Here is a 21,304-nt window from a genome sequence, read left to right on the forward strand (position 1 = left end):
TGCTCCTGGCATTAAAATAAATGCCTTTAAGAAATTCTCCACCTCTTCCTCTCTGTTTACCTCTAACAGTACAAAGAACTTTTCTGTCTTCTTTTTCTTCCTTCTCCCATACAACTGTTCCTACACTCTAGTTCCCCTCCCCCCCCCCCCCCCCCCATATCTAGTTTAAATCCACTGGAGCCTCTCTAGCAAACCTACGTGCAAGAATATTTGTCCCGCTCCAGTTCAGATGTAAACTGTCCCGCTGGAACAGGTCCCACCTTCCCTGGAAAACTGCCCAATTATCTATAAATCTGAAGACCTCCTTCCTGCACCATGTCTTCAGCCATGTGTTGATCTGTGCTATCTTACTATTTCTAAACCCACCTGCACGTGGCACTCCTGAGATTGCTATCCAGGAGGTCCTGTCCTTTAACTTGGCACCTAGCTCCCTAAACTCACCTTTCAGGACCTCCTCACTCTTCCTACCCACGTCATTGACTGAATGACTGATTCATTCTGAATCATTGACCAGAATGACTGATACTGGTGCGAAACTGTGGTCCATTGTCACTGACTAAGTGTTCTGTAACACCAATCCTTGAGAAGAGGCTTCTCAGTACATCAACTGTGTGTGAGGCTGCAGTGGAGGCTACTGGGAACACTTCTAGCCACTTTGTAGCTGTATTCGTACCACCAAGAAATTTGTGCCTATGAACAGTTCGGCAAAATCCACATGAATCCTCTGCCAGGTCAATGCTGGCTGGTCCTTGTGGAAAGAGAAACGCTGCTTTTGGCATCTTCTGGATGTGTTGGCATCCCAAGCAGCAAGCTACTCAATCTGCTGATTTGTCACAGGCCACCAGACAAGGCTTCAAGCATTTTGATCACACCTACATGTAGCTCCTCTGACACTTTAGCTCTCAGTTTAGGTGGTAAAATAACTTTCAATTCCACATAAGACAACACCCATCAAGGATAAGTTTATCCTAGCACTGGTGGAAATGATGCATCTATTTTGGGTTGCCATGTTTACCTGAGACAGTGTGGGATCTTTTCTCATTTCCCTTTGGATCATCTCAGCTGTAATAGGGAAACTTTTGATTTGCATTACTGAGAATGCGACAAGAGAAGTGTCCTCTTTTGTAAGTTATCAGGTATTTCCCTTTCCAAGGGCTAATGGGACAATCCATCGGCATTTTTATGATTAGTTGTCCCCTTGAATTCAATCTTGTACTTGTGTCCTCCAGCGTGTCTCTGCATTCACGCTGCTGCTGTTTGTGGACCATCCTTCTGTGGATTGAAAATAGACAGTAGTTGTTGATGATCAGGAATGAGGGTAAGCTCTCTCCCATACAGGTACTGGTTAAAATGTTTTATACCCCAAATCAGACTCAAGGTTTCTCTGTCAATCTGTCCGTTATTTTTCTCTGCAGCAGTAAGGAAAGATGATGCAAAGGCTATGGTGCGGTCACTTCTATAACATGTGACATAACACCTCATACCATAAGGTGAGGTGCCACAGGCAAGCTTCACTGGTCATGTGGATCATAATGTGTGGTTACAGTGTCTGATGTCACCACATCCTTTGTCTTTTGGAAAGACACCTTTGTCTATTGCCATTTCTTCCCAAACTCCACCCCTTAATGAGTTCAAAGGGTGGAGAACAGTAGCTCGGTTTGACAGGAACCGGTTATATTAATTGACAAATCTTAAAAAGGACCACAACTGTGATGCATCCTTTGGGGCATCCAGCAATGCTTGAATTTCCTCAGCACGTTTGTGTAATCCTTGTACATCAATAGTGTAACCACAGTAAGTGAGGCATATTTTAACAAACTGTTGCATTGTGCTCTGAGCCTATATTCCTCTAGTGTTTCTAACACCATTTGAGATTTTGGAGATGTTCCTTCTCATCCTTATCAGTAACACTGAGTGCCAGGACAGCTTTGCAGCACCTGGTCCATAGCTTTCCACCAAAGTATCTTCTCCAAAAATAAGCACATTATAGTGATAAAGCTCTTTGTGAGTGTTTATGGTGAGAAACACCTTGGACTCTTCTGCCATCTCCATCTGTAGGTAGGCCTCAGCTAAGTCCACTTTGCTGAAGTGTTTTCTTCCAGAAAGGCTTGCAAAGATGTCCTCTATACTGGGCAGGGGTTATTGATCTACTTTCAGTACTGGATTGATAGTGACCTTAAAGTCACCATAAATCCTAACCATTCCATCCTTCTTAGCTACTGGGACCACTGACATTGCCAATGGGCTCCACCCAACCTTGGGAAAGAATTCCTTTGGCTTTCGTGCAATCTAACTCACTGATTACTCTATCACAGATGGTACAAGGAATCGGCAGTGCTTTGTAAAACTTGGGTCTGGCATTTCCACTTAACTCTATTTTACCCTTGATATGTTTGAGTTTTCCAATACCTTCTGTAGTGTTCTTGCACAGGTGTAAAAGAACTCTGAACTAAACACCAAGCATAAACCAATCAATGAGGCGGTCCCAGTAAGATTAACCATTTACTGTTCACTCTTCCACATTAATGTATGGTGAAAACTGTTGATAAAACAATACAAAATATATACAGTATTTGTTTCCTTCTTGACATCACATTTACATCATAAATACTTGCAAAAGTAAAACTACAACAACTATATTACATTAAAGTGCAACATAGAGTCAGAATCTACCTACACCATCGACTGGCTTTAAACTCACTTCAACACAAACTATCCGCAACTCTTTAAATAACAAAAAACATAAACTTTATCAACCGTCATTACTTTTAACAGAATCAGCGTTAACTTTTTTTAAATTAGTTTTTTTATACATTTTCTACATAGCTACAGATAAAAAAAAACCCAGATCAAAATGAAGAACATTGACAAAGTGCAAAAATAAACATACAATAATAATATGATACAAAGAAAGATAATTGAGAAAGCACCCAAACGGAAGACATGTAAAATTAGTATCCTCCCCAAGCCCCGCAACAAAAAAAAACAAAATCCAGACCAACCATAACACAATATAGAGAATATAAATCAGGACAATCAAACCCCCAAAACTGTAAATACACTTAGCAACAGAAGATATTAATGCCTACTACCAAAAAAAAGGAGCTGAAAGCAAGGGACCGAAAAAAACCTTAGTTAAGAGGAAGGTTATGAAAGTACTCAATAAAAGGTCCCCAGACCTTATGGAACTTTAAATCTGAATTAAGAACTGAATAATGAATTTTTTCAAGGTCTAAGCAGGCCATAATATCGTTAAGCCATTGAGCATGCGTGGGCGGGGCAACATCTCTCCATCTAAGGAGGATTAAACGTCTAGCCAGGAGAGAGGCAAAAGATAATATTCGACACTTAGTTGAAATCAGACGTAAATCTGTCTCACCCCAGAAATCGAACAAGGCAATTAAAGGGTTAGGTTCTAGGTGGTGATTCAGAATATACGATAACGTTATGAAGACATCTTTCCAAAATTTCTCCAAGCTAGGACAAAACCAGTACATATGAATGAGAGAGGCCTCGCCCCTTTTGCATTTATCACAAAGCGGGCTAATGTTAGGATAAAATCGAGATAATTTAAATTTAGACATATGGGCTCTATGAACAACCTTAAACTGTAAAAGGCAATGGCGAGCACAAAGAGAGGTTGAATTAACCGATTTGAGAATCGAGTCCCAAGTCTCATCAGATAAGGAGGTATTTAAATCATGCTCCCATGCCATTTTAATTTTATCCACAGGGGCACGTTGTAAGGCTGCTAATTTATCACGAATAAATGATATTAAACCTTTACCTTGTGGATTAATAGAAAGAAATAAGTCCATAACATTTTTCTCAGGCATTTCAGGGAAGTTAGGAACTAAAGGAATAATTAAGTGTCTAATTTGGAGATATCTAAAAAAATGAGCATTGGGCAGATTGAACTTAGCAGAGAGCTGTTGAAAAGAAGCGAAGCAATTATCAATAAAAAAGATCTTCAAAATGTCTAATGTCCTTCCTATACCAATCATGGAATGCTGAGTCATACGTAATAGGTAAAAAAAGGTGATTATGTAAGATAGGGCTAGAAAAGGAAAAACCATGGAAACCATAAAATTTCCTAAACTGAGCCCATATATGCAAAGTGTGTCTAACAAGAGGATTAACTATTAATCTGGACAAACTACTAGGGAGTACAGAGCCAAGAAATGCAGAGATAGATAATTCTTTAGTGGAGTTCAACTCCATTGCCACCCAATTAGGGGCGTTAACATTTTTAATTCAACATATCGATTATCTCATGAACTTACGGCGTTGCTTCACTAATGTTTCTAGTGCGTAGAAAGAAAACTCTTCTCGCGCTGATCCTGCACACACACATAAGCCCCCTCCTTCCGGTTTCTCCAAACCGGTATTTTCCCACAAGACGCGGTGAAACCAGGTGTGATGTCATCACATGCCGCAATATATCACAGACAATGAATTTACTTTAAACAATCTTAACTTTAACTAGAAAACAATAACAAACGAATTACTAAAGTGAAAATATAATAAACTAAACAAATGCCTTAAAAGCAACATACCCCCTGTGAACACTGCTGTGGCATCATCCAGTATCTTTCTTAATTTGCTTTCAGTTGACCCAATTGTAGGGGATGTGGCATGCAGATAGTGGATAAATCTCAGTATCTTTGAATTCAAACTAATTTTGTCGAATGACTGAAACAGCCGAGCCAGTGTCCATTCCATTTTAATTAATTTACCTTTCAATTCTGATGTTAGCCATATTGCTTGCCTCTTGTTAGTTTTCACTTTGTAAATTTTAAGGCTACTCAGTCCTGTATCTCTCTAATTATTGTATATTTTTATCAACAGCATGCGGATTAGCATTCTTTTTGAAACTGAAACTTGACTTTGTATCTTTTTCTCTTCCCTGTGCAGTCCATTTACTTTTGATTGCCCAACATGCTCTTTCTATGTATCCTATTTTGTTGCATTTTCTGCAAGCTTTTCCTTTGAACTTGCATTAGTCTGGTATACGTGTGCCCCTGCCACAATGGTAACACAGTTTGTTCAACCAGGCCGATTTCTGTTTGGACATTGCAATTTTGTTCATGTTCACTTTCATTCCTGACTATAACTCACTTGCATTTCTGTATGCCTTTTCCATTGATACAGCAATTTCAACAGCTTGTGTAAATGCCAGTTAGGAGCTGTTTTAGAATGCTTTCTCGTAAGATTCCACAAAATTAAACAATCTGTCAGTGCATCATTGAGGCCATCACTGAAATGACAATGCTTAATCTCTTCCATTCAGCCACGTAAGTTGAAATGGACTCCTCTTCCTTTTGATTCCACTTATGAAACGTAAGGTGTTCTACAATCCACAATGGTTTCCATTCTAAATGTTCCTGCATTACTTTCATGATTTTGGCAAAGCTCATTTCTGCTGATCTGGTTGAAGCAGCCAACCTTCTAAGCAAACTGTATGTTTTTCCAGCCAGTGCATTCAGCAAAAGTGGCACTTGCATTTCATTGGTTACTTTATTTGCTTCAAAATACTGTTCAATTTGTTCAGTATACATCATCCAGTTATCTGTTGTGCAATCAAAAGCACCTGTCTTTCTGATGTAGCCAGCCATTTCTGCATTTTTATAATTTATTATTAATATCACACAGTACTGACTTTATGAACCTGTGAACTTCATCCATTTCCTGACTTGCTTTTAACTTGATCATCTCCCTCTTATGAAGAAAAAAGATGTGCTGTGTGTTTTAAACTCGAACATCTCACAGCACTTCAACGGGTAGGTAGTATTCTTGGGTTTGTTTTAAAATTTGCTCGTTGCCACAGTTATGTTTTGTAACTCCAAAACTAATAGAATGAAAAATGTAGGGAGCCTGAGGATAAATGTGTGTACTTTGTTTTTACTGTTGGCAAGTTGTGCACTACTGACATGGTGGCCAAATCACATATGTTAGTCATGGATTTTTACATATAACCTGTAATGGACTGTGTAAATAACAAAGAATGCTTAATCAAACAATATATTTACAACATTACTCAAATATTACTGAAATATTAAATGCACAAGACCTTGTAAAAATATTTAGGTTTCAGTGAGATCACTCTCAACCTTCAGAACTTGAGAACCTATCTTCCCAATCTCTCTTCACTCAGCAAGCACACTGTCCTGGAACCAATAGACTTGAACTTTGTTGCACTTAACTTGTATCCTTCTTTCTGTTGGGAGACCCAAATGGTACTCACTATGCCAGTTGTAGTTTTACCAAGTCTCCTTGTAATTATAAATAAAATCAGAATTTGTTGGAAAAACTCAGCAAGGCAAACAGCATCTGTGGAATGAGAAAATCTGCAGTTTCATATCTGGGATCTGTCACAATAACTTTCTTTTTTGCATCTTTATCCCTTACTCAAATCATCTCACAATGAAAACCATCCTACCATCTGCATTTGAGGTTGCTTGCTGAGAGTAAGGATCTGATGTGGGGAATCTGTGGAAAAAGCAGATGCCACTGAAGGAGGAATGGAACCGCGAAGAAACTATGAATAAATGTTTCCAGTATAAGATACCCTGTGCTTTATAGGGCATGAGAGAGGCAATTCTCTGCCATTGTTACAGAGAAATGGGCCCATATTATAAAGTATTACATTTTGTGACTCACAGAAGAGCCACTGTATACATTTCAAATAGATATGACTTTTTTTAAATACTTTTCAGAATCTGTGTTTAATGGCCTTTATTAATCAGAGCATTGAGTATAGGAGTTGAGATGTAATGTTAAAACTGTACAAGGCATTGGTAAGGCCGAATTTGGAGTATTGTGTACAGTCCTGATCACTGAATTATAGGAAAGATGTCAACAAATAGAGAGAGTACAGAGAAGATTTACTAGAATGTTACCTGGGTTTCAGCACCTAAGTTACAGGGAAAGGTTGAACAAGTTAGGTCTTTATTCATTGGAGTGTAGAAGGTTGAGTGGGGACTTGATAGAGGTATTTAAAATTATGAGGGGGATAGATAGAGTTGATGTGGATAGGCTTTTTCCATTGAGAGTAGGGGAGATTCAAACAAGAGGACATGAGTTGAGAGTTAGGGGGCAAAATTTTAAGGGTAACACGAGGGGGAATTTTTTTACTCAGAAAGTGGTAGCTGTGTGAAATGAGCTTCCTGTAGATGTGGAAGAGGCAGGTTTGGTATTGTCATTTTAAGTAAAATTGGATAGGTAGATGGATAGGAAAGGAATGGAGGATTATGGGCTGAGTGCGGGCCAGTGGGACTAGGTGAGAGTAAGCATTCGGCATGGACTAGAAGGGCCAAAATGGCCTGTTTCCGTGCTGTAATTGTTATATGGTTATATGTTAAAGAGTTGGTATTTTAAAAACTCCTTTATCTTCCTCATAATAAATTATCTACATTTATATGATGTCCCCGCAATGTTTTACCAAGTATTAATGCTTCTTCTCACACCTTTTTATCTGCTGTATCTCTATCACAAACACACAAGTAAATGGAAGCACGAGTAGGCCACTCAATTCTTCAATTCTGTCTTGCCATTCAATACAATCATGGCCCATCTGTCACAGAACACAATTTCTCTTCTCTGAAAATTCCACATATTCCTCAATACCTCCGTAATTCAGCTTCTCTACCTCTTCTTTAAATACCCCCAGCGATCTAGAGAAAACTTGACCACTGAAATAGAGAATTCCAGTGATTCATCAAACTCCTATGCTCCTGAGTTTCAAATGATAACCCACAGATGGAAATATCTTTGTTTTGCTCCTTTAGTATCTTGTGTATTTCAATAAGATAACCCTTTATTCTTTTAAATTCCAAATAATTCCGTTGAACTGCTCATAACAGGACAACATACTCATCCCAGAAATTAGCCTAGTGAATCTCTTCTGGACTACCCTCAATACTTGTAACCCTTTCCTAAATAAAGGTACCAAATCTGTACACAAGAAATGTAAATTTCCCATCTCTCGTATGTGTTAATTTAGATTCCTTTCATATGTCAGTTACTCATTGTGTTAATAAGCTGGAATTCTCATCCATCTTGAAGCACAAATAATTTGTTGGAGACTAATTTGTTCATGTGGTAACCAGCATTAGACAGCATATCTGTCTGTCTAGGTACCATATCCGATGCGGACATTGGTGGCCATGGTTTTCCATACAAATATATCCCTTGTTCTTTGGATGACTTCCATTTCCTCGATGTGTAGCCACCTGGCTAGGCTTTTGATGTACATAAGTCGAGGTCTTCCTCTAGGTTTGCTCCCCTCAATCTTTCCAGAGAGTATGAGGTTTTCTAATTCATCATTTCCACATGATGTGTCCTAGGAATCTGAGTTGTCTTTCTCTTATTGTTGGCATGAGTGATCTAACTGCTTGGGCCCTTCTGAGAACTTCTTCATTTGATGTGTGTGTGGTCCATGATATTTTTAACATTCTCCTGTAGAATCAAAATCCAGCTGCTTCTGGTCTTTTTTCCATTGCTGGGGAAATGGTCCAGCATTCACTTCCGTCAGTCAGGATAGAATAAATGTAGCACTGCAGTATTCTGTTTTTAGTGTACATGCTCATCTTTCTGTCTGTTAATATGGTCTTCATTTTCTGGAAAGCTTCTTTCGCCATTGCTATTCTGTATTTGATACCTGTGTCGCACCTGCCATCACTTGTTATTTGGCTGCCAAGATTTCTGAATTTGTTGACTTGTTTGATGTTTGTATTTCCAATCTTGATCACACATTGTGGGATGTTTGTCTTTCTGGAGATGACCATGCTTTCTGACTTCTTGGTGTTGATTGAGAGGCCTCTGTGATTACTTTCTGCTGCCACTATAGTGAGTAGTTCTTGAAGTTTTGTTTAGTCAGCTATTAGTATGATGTCATCAGCATATCTGATGTTATTTATATTATTGCCTTCGATTGTGAGTCCTTTAATGTCTTTGATACTTCTCAAGAAATTTTCACTGTACAAGTTGAATAAGTTGGGTGAAAAGGTACAATCTTGCCTGACTCCTCTCATGATATTCACATACTCACTCACTTCTCCTTCTATTCTGATGGTTGCTGTCTGGTCCCAGTATAAATTTCTTAAGAAATGCATATCTTTCCCATCTATGTCAAGATCTTGAAGCACTTCCAGAAGATCTTGGTGTCTGACAGTGTCAAAAGCTTTTGTATACTCGATGAAACAAAGGTAGATGTCTTTTTGTACCTAGAAGGCTCGTTCACAGATCATCCGTAGCATGAAAGTTTCATTTCTGGTTCCAGTGTTTTCCACAAAGCCGCATTGTTCTTTACTGATTTCTGGTTTTATACAGTGTCTTGCTCTCATCATGATTACTCTGAGAATAATTTTTGCCACGTGGCTCATCAGGCTTATTGTATGATGTAACTCACATTCTGTTGCTCCCTCTTTCTTTGGAAGTGTGAAGAACACTGATTTACTCAAATCATCAGGTATCTCCCCATGATCATAGGTTTCATTTGCTATTTCTGTTATTTTCTCTGTTCCAACATCTCCTAATGCCAGGATAATTTCAACAGTGATGTTGTCTGGACCAGTTGCTCTGTTATGTTTTGTTTTGTTTTATTTATGGCTGTTCAAATTTCTGATTTTAGAATGTTAGGTCCTTCAAGATACTTCTTTATGTTTTTCTCCTCTTTGGTCTTCAAAAAGTTCTTTTATACATTCTGTCCATCTGCTTAGGATTTCCTCTTTGTTCATAATTAAGTTGCCATCTTTTGCCTTGATGCATCCACTTGCTAGGCAAGGTAATTTCCCCATTTGTTCTTTAATCTTACTGCGTATCATCTTTGTTCCAGAGATATGGGTTTGTAGCATTTCTGATATATAACCTTTATATACCTGTCTATTTTAAAATATCAGGCAACCCAATGCCTCCCCATTCTTGAGAGAAAATCCTGTCCAGATTTCTCTGTTTGCTCTGTTCTTTTGGTTCTCATATGATCCTGCTTTTGTATCTTTTTCAGTGCCTTTATACCCTATTGATATTTCAGCACCAGGGCAGACCTGGTACAACTTAGTTCCAAACCAAATTTTGTGTGTTTAATGATATTTTCAATTCTATTCTTCTAGAAATATTTCTTTATACTCTGTTCACTAGTGCTGCTTTTGAATGCTATACGTATGTTTATCAAAGATCTCTTTGCTATTCCAAGCAGCATGTGATCTACAAAGCTAACACCTGCAGCTTTTTTGTGCAACTTTGTTAATATTCCGATGCAGGTCCCTGGGACCCTTTATTGTGATGCTTGGGAAAATCATTGTGGACCTCCTGAAGTTCCTTTTTCTTTATGGAGAATTTTACATTCCCTTTGCGTGTTCGTTCTGGATCATTTTTGGTGGTAAGTTGAGTGTTTGCCTTCTGATTAATTGATGGAAGTGATGATCTGTTGCAACTTGTGAGGGAAAAGTCTCTTCTAACAAACTGTATGCATTTCTGGGAATCGTCTGGGGTTCAGATGGAGTTAATGAAGGGTGTGAGTGTAAAACATAGCTTTCCATTGAATCATTAACATGTATTTCCCTTTCCTTGTTAAAAGGGAATTTCAAACCTATTATCTGAGCATTGAGAGCTTCACAGGTATTACAGAACTGTGATTAAACTGTAAGTCTTTACTTAATTCAAAAAATCACCCTGCTGATTCTGGAATGGAATCAAAGTGAATGCCCCAGTGTTGTGTCCAAACGGGAACAAAACACCTCCCCAGTTGTGTTAATGACTCACTGTCAGGAACCATGATTTGGTTAGCAGCTTTCACCTTGGGATCAGTGATACATGCCAATGGAGTAGGGCATGAGAACTGAATTCAAAATAAATAACCATGAATAACTGGTGACAACATTTGCTCACTTGTAAGCTTTCCCTGTTATTTTCTTGCTTACAGGTCTTGTTCCAAGTATGTCAACCATACCCCAGATGCTTTTTACTGTCTTTCGCATTACACTGGTTGATGACTATGGATTTGAAGAGATGTATGCAAAAGACCCAGTAATGGCATATTTACTCTGTGGAACCTTTCTGGGAGTGTCAAGCATACTTTGTATCAACCTCCTCATAGCATTACTTTCAGATACCTTCCAAAGGTACATAACAAAAAATATCATAGCATTTCTTGGTAGTTTAGTGGGTAAGCACATAGTCAGAATCAGAATCAGGTTTATTGTCACCAGCTTGTGTCGTGAACTTAGCAGCAGCAGTTCAATGCAATACATAATATAGAAGAAGAAAAAATAATAATAAATAAGTAAATCAGTATATGTATATTGAACAGATTAAAAATTGTGCAAAAAACAGAAATGCTATATATTAAAAAAAGTGAGGTAGTGTCCAAGGGTTCAAAGTCAATGTCCATTTTGGAATCAGATGGCAGAGGGGAAGAAGCTGCTTCTGAATCACTGAGTGTGTGCCTTCAGGCTTCTGTACCTCCTACCTATAGTGAGAAAAGGGCATGCCCTGGGTGCAGGAGGTCCTCAACAATGGATGCTGCCTTTCTGAGACACTGCTCCTTAAAGTTGCCCTGGGTACTTTGTAGGCTAGTACCCAAGATGGAGCGGACTAAATTTACAACCCTCTGCAGCTTCTTTTAGTCCTGTGCAGTAGCCTCTCCATACCAGACAGTGATGCAGCCTGTCAGAATGCTCTCCATGGTACACCTATAGAAATTTTTGAGTGTTTTTTGTGGACATACCAAATTTCTTCAAACTCCTAATGAAGTATAGCCACTGTCTTGCCTTCTTTTTAACTGCATCAATATGTTGGGACCAGGTTAGATCATCAGAGATCTTGACACCCAGAAACCTAATGCTGTTTACTCTCTCCCCTTCTGATCCCTCTGTGAAGATTGGTATGTATTCCTCCGTCTTACCCTTCCAGAAGTCCACAATCAGCTATTCCGTCAGGTTGTTGCTGTGACACCACTCCAGTAGTTGGCATATCTCACTCCTGTATCCTCACCATCTGAGATTCTATCAACAATGGTTGTATCATCAAGGTAGAGATATAAAACGGAGGTGCTATGGTTGTGACACAACAGGACTCAATTTGTGGGGTAGAAGAGGTAGTCTTCCAGTCCAAATTAATAGGGTACTGTTGAATATTTACAGAAGAACAAGAAACAACAGATTGTCATGTCAAAGCACATCACAACAGATCATACCAAGTATGCAAACTGCTGTCAGCACAGTTAGTTATAAGTAATTCCAGGGAGTTCACTGAGCGAAATTGAGAAAAAAATGTAGTGGGTGAAATTAATTCTTGCTAGAGGTAGCCCAAAAGGAAGAATCATTAAGGGCACCATGGTAACATAGGCATTAGCACGGTGCTATTATAGCCTGAGGCATTCTGGAGTTCGGAGTTCAATTCCAACGCCATAAGGGTTTGTACCTTACACCATGAACTGCGTAGGTTTTCTCTGGACGTTCCGGTTTCCTTCCACAGTCCAAAGGCATATCGGTCAGTAGGTTAATTAGTCTTTATAAATTGTCCTGTGATTAGGCTAGAGTTTATTTGGTAGGTTGCTGAGCTGTGCAGCTTTTTGGGCCAAAAGAACCTATTCCACACAGTATCTCTAAATAAATAAACAACCATCTGAATATCTTGGCTATGTATTATGTACAATAAGCAGCCATCATGATGGGCCTGGCGTTATTTTTTGGCTTTGCCCATCAACTGTTATATCTGAACAGCGAGGTTAGGGTAGAAAAACCGGAGAGACAAATGGAACAATAGGATATCACCATTTTAGTTACATTTCCATAACTGTCTACAGAAGATCCTAAAAATATGATGGGAAATGGGGAACAAAGGTCAAATATAATTTTCTTAGAATATTATGACTGAGGACTTTTGATCCTGACTTCCTAATCATTGGCACCAGATTTGACAGTCTGGTGTGCTGTTTGGAGGGAATCCTGTAAAAGAGTATTAAACCACAAGGATAATGCCCTAGATAAACTTCTGAGAAGTTCATTTTCAACATGGCAAGATGGATAAAGGAACCTTTATTGAGGATATATTCTCCCTTTTCCACAAGGTTTTATAAGATAAGATTAGTTTTACTTGTCAAAGATATATCAAAACATGCAATGAAATGCATCATTTACATCAACAACATCCCAAGGATGTGCTGGAGACATTCTGCAAGTGTTGCTATGCTTCCAATGCCAACAAGGCATGCCTCCAACCTACTAACCCTAACTCTAACGTATTGGAATGCAGGAGAAAACCAGGTACCTGCAAGAAACCCATGGGGTCACAGGGAGAATGTACAAATTCCTTACAGACAGCAGCAATAACTGAACCCTGATATTCAAATTCAATCAAGAATTGAGATGTAGGGAGCAGTCAAACTTATCTTGAAAATTAGAGTGCCAATTATCTTCCAACTACCAGCCAATGCATTTAGAAAAAGCATTCCTTCTGTGACAATTGACTCTCTCAGAAAATATATGGAAAGCTATTTTGGAGAAGTTGAAGATTATAAGGGTAAGTGGTTGAATTTTGGGAGAATATAGCTTTTTCTGTGTTTACTGAGATTTTACAATAAAGACATAATTAGAAATGCAAGTCATCAGAAGGCAAGATTGAAAAGTGGTGGAAGAAAATATATTTTCTATATTACACTTGATTAGAGGAAGAGAAAGAAGAAAACCCTTAACTCCGAGTGGAGTCATCGGGGTGCCGTCGTGACTGCTTTTTTTAGCAGGCTTTCTTGTTTTTACAAGGCCAAGTTGCTAGTTCGACCCTCAACCCAGCAAGGATTGAAAGCATGCAATGGAGCTGGCTGGATTCAAACTTGGGCGCCTTCGCTCCAAAGTCTGGCACTGATGCCACTACGCCACCAGCCACCTGGCACTTGATTACCTTTAGGGAATATAGAGCACTATTGAGTTTAAGGGTATGAATCAGCAGGTCGCATAGAGTTCAAGCTACGGTAGATTATATATTTTGGTTTGGAAGAATGAGGAAACCTGTCTGATGCTTTCTTGTAACTATCGCTGATATTCTGGATGTGCATCTAAAGATTGTTCCTGGTTCTTATTTTAGAGTATATGACAATGCAAATGCCAATGCAGCCATGCAACAGGCTAGCATTGTTCTGTATGTTGAAGACCATCTGAATGAGAAGAGAAAGAAAGAATTTCAAGAATATATCCACACATCCTGTGCACCTTTGGAAATATTTTTTGATGATGATATTACAATAGATCAAGAAGATGATCTCAAGAAAGTTACCATTCAAATAAAGGTAATGAGAATCTTTCATTATTATTATAGTTGGTCAAATCAAGTGCAGCATAATCTGAACCATAAAGTGGAATAGAGGAATGGGGTACTTTTGTGTCCTGTTGTGTTGGGTATTGTTAACAAGTAACAATCTCGGGTCCAGAACAAAGGGGTAAGGATCAGAAAGTATAGTTAAGTCAGAACAAATGAGGTACTTGAGTATAAGAAATGTAAGAAAACACTTAACAAGAAAATCAGGAGGGCTAAAACAAGGCAAAATTAAGGAGAATCCTAGTGGCTTCTATAGATACATTGAGCAAAAGCATAGCTAGGGACAAAATTAGTCCTCTGGAAGATCAGAGTGATCATCTGCAGTATGTGTGGAGTTGAAAGAGAAGGAGGAGATCTTAAAAGGATTTTTGCATTGTATTTACTTGGGAGGTGGACACAGAGTTTATAGAAATAAGGCAAAGCAATAGTGAGGCCATGGGCCCCATACAGATTACAGAGGAGGAGTTGTTTGATGTTTTGAGGCAAATTAAGATGGATAAGTCCCTAGGGCTTGATATGGTGTTCATTCAGACCCTGTAGGAGGACAGTGCAAAAATTGCAGCGGCCCTAGTAGAGATATTTAAAGCATCCTCAGCATATAAAGGGTCGAGTGCTGGGGGTTTAGAGGATAGCTAATGTAGTTCCATTGCTTAAGAAAAGTTCTAAGAATAAGCAGGAAAATTATAGGCTGATGAGCCAAATATCAGTTGCAGGAAAGTTATTGGAGGGTATTCTAAGGGACCAGATATATAAATATTTGGATAGACAGGGACTGATTAGGGATAGTCAGCATGGCTTTGTGTGTGTTAAGTCATATTTAACCAATCTTACAGAGTTTGTTGCGGAAGCTACCAGGAAAGTTGATGAAGGCAAGGCAGTGGACTTTAGCAAGGCCTTTAGCAAGGTTCTGCATGGGAGGTTGGTCAAGAAGATTCAGTCATTCAGCATTCAAGATAAGGTAGTACAAAGTAAATTGTATTAGATATTGGCTTCACTGAGAGTGGTTGTAGAGGGCTGCTTCTCTGACTGGAGGCCTGTGACTAATGGTGTGCCACAGTGATTGGTGTTGGGTCTGTTGTTGTTTGTCAATGATCTGGATGATAATGTGGTAAATTGCATCAGTAAATTTACAGATGTCACCAAGATTGGGGTGTAGTAGACAGCAAGGAAGACTATCAAAGGCTGCAGCAGGATCTGGACCAGCTATAAGAATGGGCTAAAAAATGGCAGATGGAATTCAATGCAGGGAAGTGTAAGGCATTGCACTTTAGGAGAGCTAATCAGGGTAGGTTTTACATGGTAAACGGTAGGGCATTGAAGGATAATGGATCTAGGAACATGCATTCATAATTCACTGGAAGCAGCTTCACAAGGAGATAGAGTCTGCATTGAGAAGTCAATGTATTGAGTACAGGAGATGGAGATGGGATAAAAACATAGAGGTTCTGTTAAAGTTGTATAAGACATTGGTGAGGCCTAATCTAGAGTACTGTGTGCAGTTTTGGTCACCTACCTACAGGAAAGATGTAAATAAGATTAGAGAGTGCAGAGAAAATTTACGAGGATATTGTCGGGACTTGATGACCTTAGTCATAGAGAAAGACTGAATAAGTTAGGACTTCATTCCTTAGAATGTAGAAGATTGTGAGGAGATTTAATGGAGGTTTACAAAATTATGAGGGATAGCAATAGGGTAAATAGAAGCAGGCTTTTTCTACTGTTAGGTGAGACCACAACCAGAGGTCATGAGTTAAGAGTAAAAAGTGATTTGTTAAGGGGGAACATGAGAGAGATCTTCATTCAGAGGGAGATGAGTCTGTGGAATGACCTGCTAGCATATGTGGTGGATCAGGGGTCAACTTTGACATTTAAAAGAAATTTGTATAGATACATGAATGAGTGGTGTATGGAGGGTTAAGGTGCAGGACAATGGGACTAGGCAGATTAATGGTTTGGCACAGATTGGATAAGACTTCAAGTTTGTATGAGGCTTGCAGACATTTCATATGAAGCATGATAACATAAATATTTGACTCCAGTGTGAAATTTAAAGCAGGTATTAATATGCAATGCTATCAAATGCTGTAAACATCCATCTGTTTACTGGTGTCCCATGGACATAGAAAAATGTATTACGGAGTCATAACTAATGGAGTAACAGAGTGGTTTTGGTGTCCATGTCTAGTGATCCCAGATAGTTGCCACACAAGTTGAAAGGGTTGTTAAGAAGGTATATGTTGTCTTGGCCTTCCTTAGTAGGGGAATTGAGTTTAAGAGCCATGAGGTAATGTTGCAGCTCTATAAAACACTGGTTAGACCACATTTGGAATATTGTGTTCATTTCTTTGGCCTCATTATATATAGGATGGATGTAGAAGCTTTAGAGTGAGTACAAAAGGGATTCACCAGGATGCTGCCTGGATTGGAGAGCATGGCTTTTGAAGACAGGTTGAGTGAGCTCAGGCTTTTCTCTTTGCAGTGAAAGAGGATGAGAGGTGATTTGATAGAAATGTACAAAATGATAGGTAGAGTGGATAGCCAGAGACCTTTTTCCAGGGCAGAAATGGCTAATATGAAGGAGCATAATTTTAAGGTGATAGGAGCAAAGTATAAGGGAAATAAAGCAGAAGTCTGCCATGCAAATTCCTAAAATTTGGCACTATATTGACAATCATACTGGCATGGTACTGCAGTGGCTAGTGCAGTGCTTTACAGCACCAGCTGATTCCCTCCACAGTCTGTAAGGAGTTTGTACGAACTCCTCATGACTGTGTAGGTTTCCTCTGTGTCTTCCTGGTTCCTCTCACTTTCCAAAAGACATATGGGTTAGTAAGTTGTGGATATTCTATGTTGGCACTGGAAACATGGTGACACAAGTGGGCTGCTGAACAGAATTTGATATAACACAAACAATGCATTTCACTGTATGTTTCAATGTACATGTGACAAATGAAGCTAATCTCTCTTTATAAAACTAAAGAACAGCTGGAATCAGATAAAAATATACTTATCAGTCCAGTTGGAGATATTTTTAACTTGCATTACTGGGACAATGCAGAGAGAACAAATGGCGAACAGAGCTTGACATGATCTGCAGTAAATGATAACAAAATTAAGGTTATTTGGGAATAGGAACTTTAGCCCACACTCTTCTATATGGGCTTCAGTGAGAACAGAAATCAAGCAAAACGGATAGGAAGCTATTCATCTGCTTTTAACTATTCTGCATTACCAACAAAGTCAAAATTTAGCCCCTGTGTGATCAGCATCTTGGGGTATGGTGATGCTCCAGAACGAATTCATTCCTGTGTAGCTTAACCATTATAAGACTCTTGGCAGTGTGGAGGATCAGAGGGACCTTGGGGTCTGAGTCCATAGGGTGCTCAAAGCAGACATGCAGCTTGACTCTGTGATTGAGAAGGTGTACGGTAAATCGTGGAACTGAATTTAGGAGCCAAGAGGTAATGTTACAGTTATATAGGATCCTGGTCAGACCCCACTTGGAGTACTATATAACCATATAACAATTACAGCACTGAAACAGGCCATCTTGGCCCTTCTTGTCCATGCTGAACACTTACTCTCACCTAGTCCCACTGACCTGCACTCAGCCCATAACCCTCCATTCCTTTCCTGTCCATTTACCTGTCCAATTTTACTTTAAATGACAATACGGAAACTGCCTCTACCACTTCCACTGGAAGCTCGTTCCATACAGCTACCACTCTCTGAGTAAAGAAATTCCCCCTCGTGTTACCCGTAAACTTTTGCCCCCTCAACCTTCTACACTCCAAAGAATAAAGACCTAACTTGTTCAACCTTTCTCTGTAACTTAGGTGCTGAAACCCAGGTAACATTCTAGTAAATCTTCCCTGTACTCTCACTACTTCGTTGACATCTTTCCTATAATTCGGTGACCAGAACTGTACACAATATTCCAAATTCAGCCTTACCAATGCCTTGTACAATTTTAACATTGAGTACTGTGCTCAGTTCTGGTCGTCTCACTACAGGAAGGATGCAGAGGAGATTTACGGAGGAGGATGCAGAAGGATGCTATAGAAAGGGTGCAGAGGAGATTTACAAGGATGTTGCCTGGATTAGGGAGCATGCCTTACGAGAATAGGTTGAGTGAACTCAGCCTTTTCTCCTTGGAACGATGGAGGATAAGGGGTGACCTGAGAGAGGTGTATAAGATGATGAGAGGAATTGATCGTGTGGATAGTCAGAGGCTTTTTCCCAGGGCTGAAATGGTTGCCACAAGAGGACACAGATTTAAGGTGCTGGGGAATAGGTACAGAGGACATGTCAGGGGTAAGTTTTTTACTCAGAGAGTGGTGTGTGGAACGGGCTGCTGGCAACAGTGGTGAAGGCGGATATGACAGGGTCTTTTAGGAGACTCTTGGATAGGTACATGGTCCTTAGAATAGAGGGCTATGGGTAAGCTTAGTCATTTCTAAGGTTGGGACATGTTCGGCTCAACTTTGTGGGCTGAAGGACCTGTATTGTGCTGTAGGTTTTCTATGTTTCTATTCAAACAATTCCAGAATTACACAGAGTGACTTCCTGCTTCAACAATAATCTTTCGTTGCATCCTCAGAGGAGGATACTTTCTCCTTTATTCTGTCTGCCACAAATAGCAGGATTTCCCAGTGGTCGCCTTTTTCAATTCTGTTTTCATTTCATGTCCTGCTCTACTGCCACAATGAGGCCCGACTCAGGTTGGAGGAGCAACACCTTATATTCTGTCTGGGTAGCCTCCAAACTCATGAACCTCAATTTCTTCAATTTCTGGTCATTACTGCCTCCTCCCCCCCCCCCCCCGATTCACCATTCCCTATTTCTGTTTCCCTCTCACACCTTCACTTCATACCTGCCCATCATATCCCTCTGGTGGTGCTCCCCCTTTCTTTTCTTCCATGGTCTTCCACCCTCCCCTATCAGATTTTTCCTTCTTTAGCCCTTTATCTCTTCCTCGAATCAACTTCCCAGTTCTTTACTTCACCCCTCCCCCCAGTTTTATCTATCACCTGCCATCTTGTACTTCTTCCTCCGCTCCTCCCACCTTCTTATTCTGATTTCTTCCCCATTCTTTTCCAGTGTTAATGAAGGGTCTCATCCTGAAATGTTAACTGTTTACTCTTCTCCATAGATGCTGCCTGACCTGTTGAGCTCCTCCAGCACATTGTGTGTATTGCTCAAGATTTCTAGCTTCTGCAGAACCTCTTATTTTTACTTCTTTTTCTGAACTGCTTAGTTAGCATTGAATTTAATGTACAAGCACAGGTGCATTCACCATCTACTTAACCAATTGTGTCTTTAAATAAGGGATCAAATTAAGCTCAGCCTCAATCTTCATCATTCACAATCTGTACTAATTCCAACCCATCTCTCTGTTCAGGAAGATATTGATAATCTTACCAATTTAATGCAAATGGAAGAATGGGAAAAGGCTGACTACGAACAGAGTCCAGGACCTAGACGAGGCAAGATGTTTTTTGGCAGAAGCCAAAGCCAAAATCAAGATGAAGAGTAAGTTCACTTAAGTATTCCCCAATCTCTAAATTTTACAACCCACAAACTCATTTAGACAAATAAAGCTAATCTCTCTTTATAAAACTAAAGAATAGCTGGTGTAAGATAAAGCATATACTGTAAGACATCAGTCCAGTTGGAGATATTATTGCCTAATAGCTTGAAACCGATCATTCATGAATAACAGCATATGTGTGAGTTCTGTCATAAATTAGGGGACCATTCGTCGAGCAGCTCCATTCCATCCATTACAAGCAGGACTTCCGGGTGGCAAAACTTTTTAATTCCCATTCCCATTCTCATTCCAAAATGTCACCCCCTTCCTTACTCTATTCCTCACTCTGACCTTTTAGCTCTTCTCACTTGCCTATCACATCCCACTGGGTCCACTCTATCAGATTCCTTCTATCCAGCCCTTGACTTTTCCCACCCACTTGGCTTCAGCTTTCACCTTCCAGCTGGCATTCTTTACCCTCCACGCAACTTTTTTATTCTGGCATTTTCCCCCTTCCTTCTCAGTCCTGAAGAAGGGACTCGGCCCAAAAGATCAACTGTCTACTAATTTCCATAGATGCTGCCTGACTTGTTGAGTTCATCTGGCATTTTATGTGTATTGGTTTGGATTTCCAGCATTTGCAGACTTGCTTCTGACAGTTTTAAATCTTTGACTTTATTCACCAATAGCTGTTGACATCTCTATTTTGCAAACTGCAGAGGAAGTTTCTTGGCAAGGAGCCATACCAGGTGAGACAAAAAGGAAGAAATGAGCATGCCTTGGGCCTTAAGAACTAGATTACTGGTTCTGTTTGCTACAAGGTACCAGTGAGCATCTGTGAACATACTTTGCACAGCATGATCTAAAACTGGCAAAAAGCAAGTAAAGCAGATGCCAGAAACCTTGTGGAAATACTCAACAGGCCAGGAAACATAAGAAATTAAACAAGGTCGTTGACCTAAAACATTTAACACTGTTTATCTCCCTGACCCAAATATTGCCACTGTTTTCTGCATTTATGTAACATTGCTTATTGTATGATAACATTACCCTGGAAAAATCACAGAGCTTCAGATTGTCCATCTGTGTGTTGTGATGTTCAGTGAACAAGTAAAACAACAGTTTATCTAGTTAACTAGTATGTTGAAAAATAGATCTGTGATTTTAGATTCATTCCTGTCCTTGTTCCTGTGTGTGTGTGTGTGTGTGTGTGTGTGAGATTTTGTCCAGTTCAAAGGTATCAGCATTCATCCAATTCTGGTTTCTTGCAAAATCCTAACTTAAGGTGACATGGTAGTGTAGTGGTTAGTGCCACACTTTACAGTGCTGGTTGTAAGATCGGGCTTTGATTTGCACTGATGTAAAAGGAATTTTTTACGTTCTCCCTGTGGCCTTGTGGGTTTCTTTTATGTGATCGAGTTTCCTCCCACATTCCAAAGATACATGGGTTAGGAGAAGTGA

General features: G+C 39.6%; 1 protein-coding gene and 1 long non-coding RNA gene across 2 annotated transcripts in view; one reads left to right on the forward strand and one right to left on the reverse strand.

Annotated features, from left to right (window-relative positions):
* The window catches only part of LOC132394621 (transient receptor potential cation channel subfamily A member 1-like), a 90,752-nt gene that overhangs the window by 50,127 nt on the left and 19,321 nt on the right, over positions 1-21,304 (forward strand). The window contains exons 10-13 of the mRNA XM_059970970.1: positions 10,260-10,378; positions 10,922-11,120; positions 14,083-14,284; positions 19,715-19,845. Of these exons, the coding sequence (XP_059826953.1) occupies positions 10,260-10,378; positions 10,922-11,120; positions 14,083-14,284; positions 19,715-19,845 (651 nt within the window). The remainder of the gene's footprint in view (positions 1-10,259; positions 10,379-10,921; positions 11,121-14,082; positions 14,285-19,714; positions 19,846-21,304) is intronic.
* Positions 1,022-21,304, reverse strand: part of LOC132394637 (uncharacterized) — a 166,458-nt gene continuing 146,175 nt past the window's right edge. The window contains exon 5 of the long non-coding RNA XR_009512394.1: positions 1,022-1,272. This is a non-coding gene — a long non-coding RNA (uncharacterized LOC132394637). The remainder of the gene's footprint in view (positions 1,273-21,304) is intronic.

Source organism: Hypanus sabinus, chromosome 1 (assembly GCF_030144855.1).
Source record: "Hypanus sabinus isolate sHypSab1 chromosome 1, sHypSab1.hap1, whole genome shotgun sequence".
In the NCBI taxonomy this organism is placed as follows: Eukaryota; Metazoa; Chordata; class Chondrichthyes; order Myliobatiformes; family Dasyatidae; genus Hypanus; species Hypanus sabinus.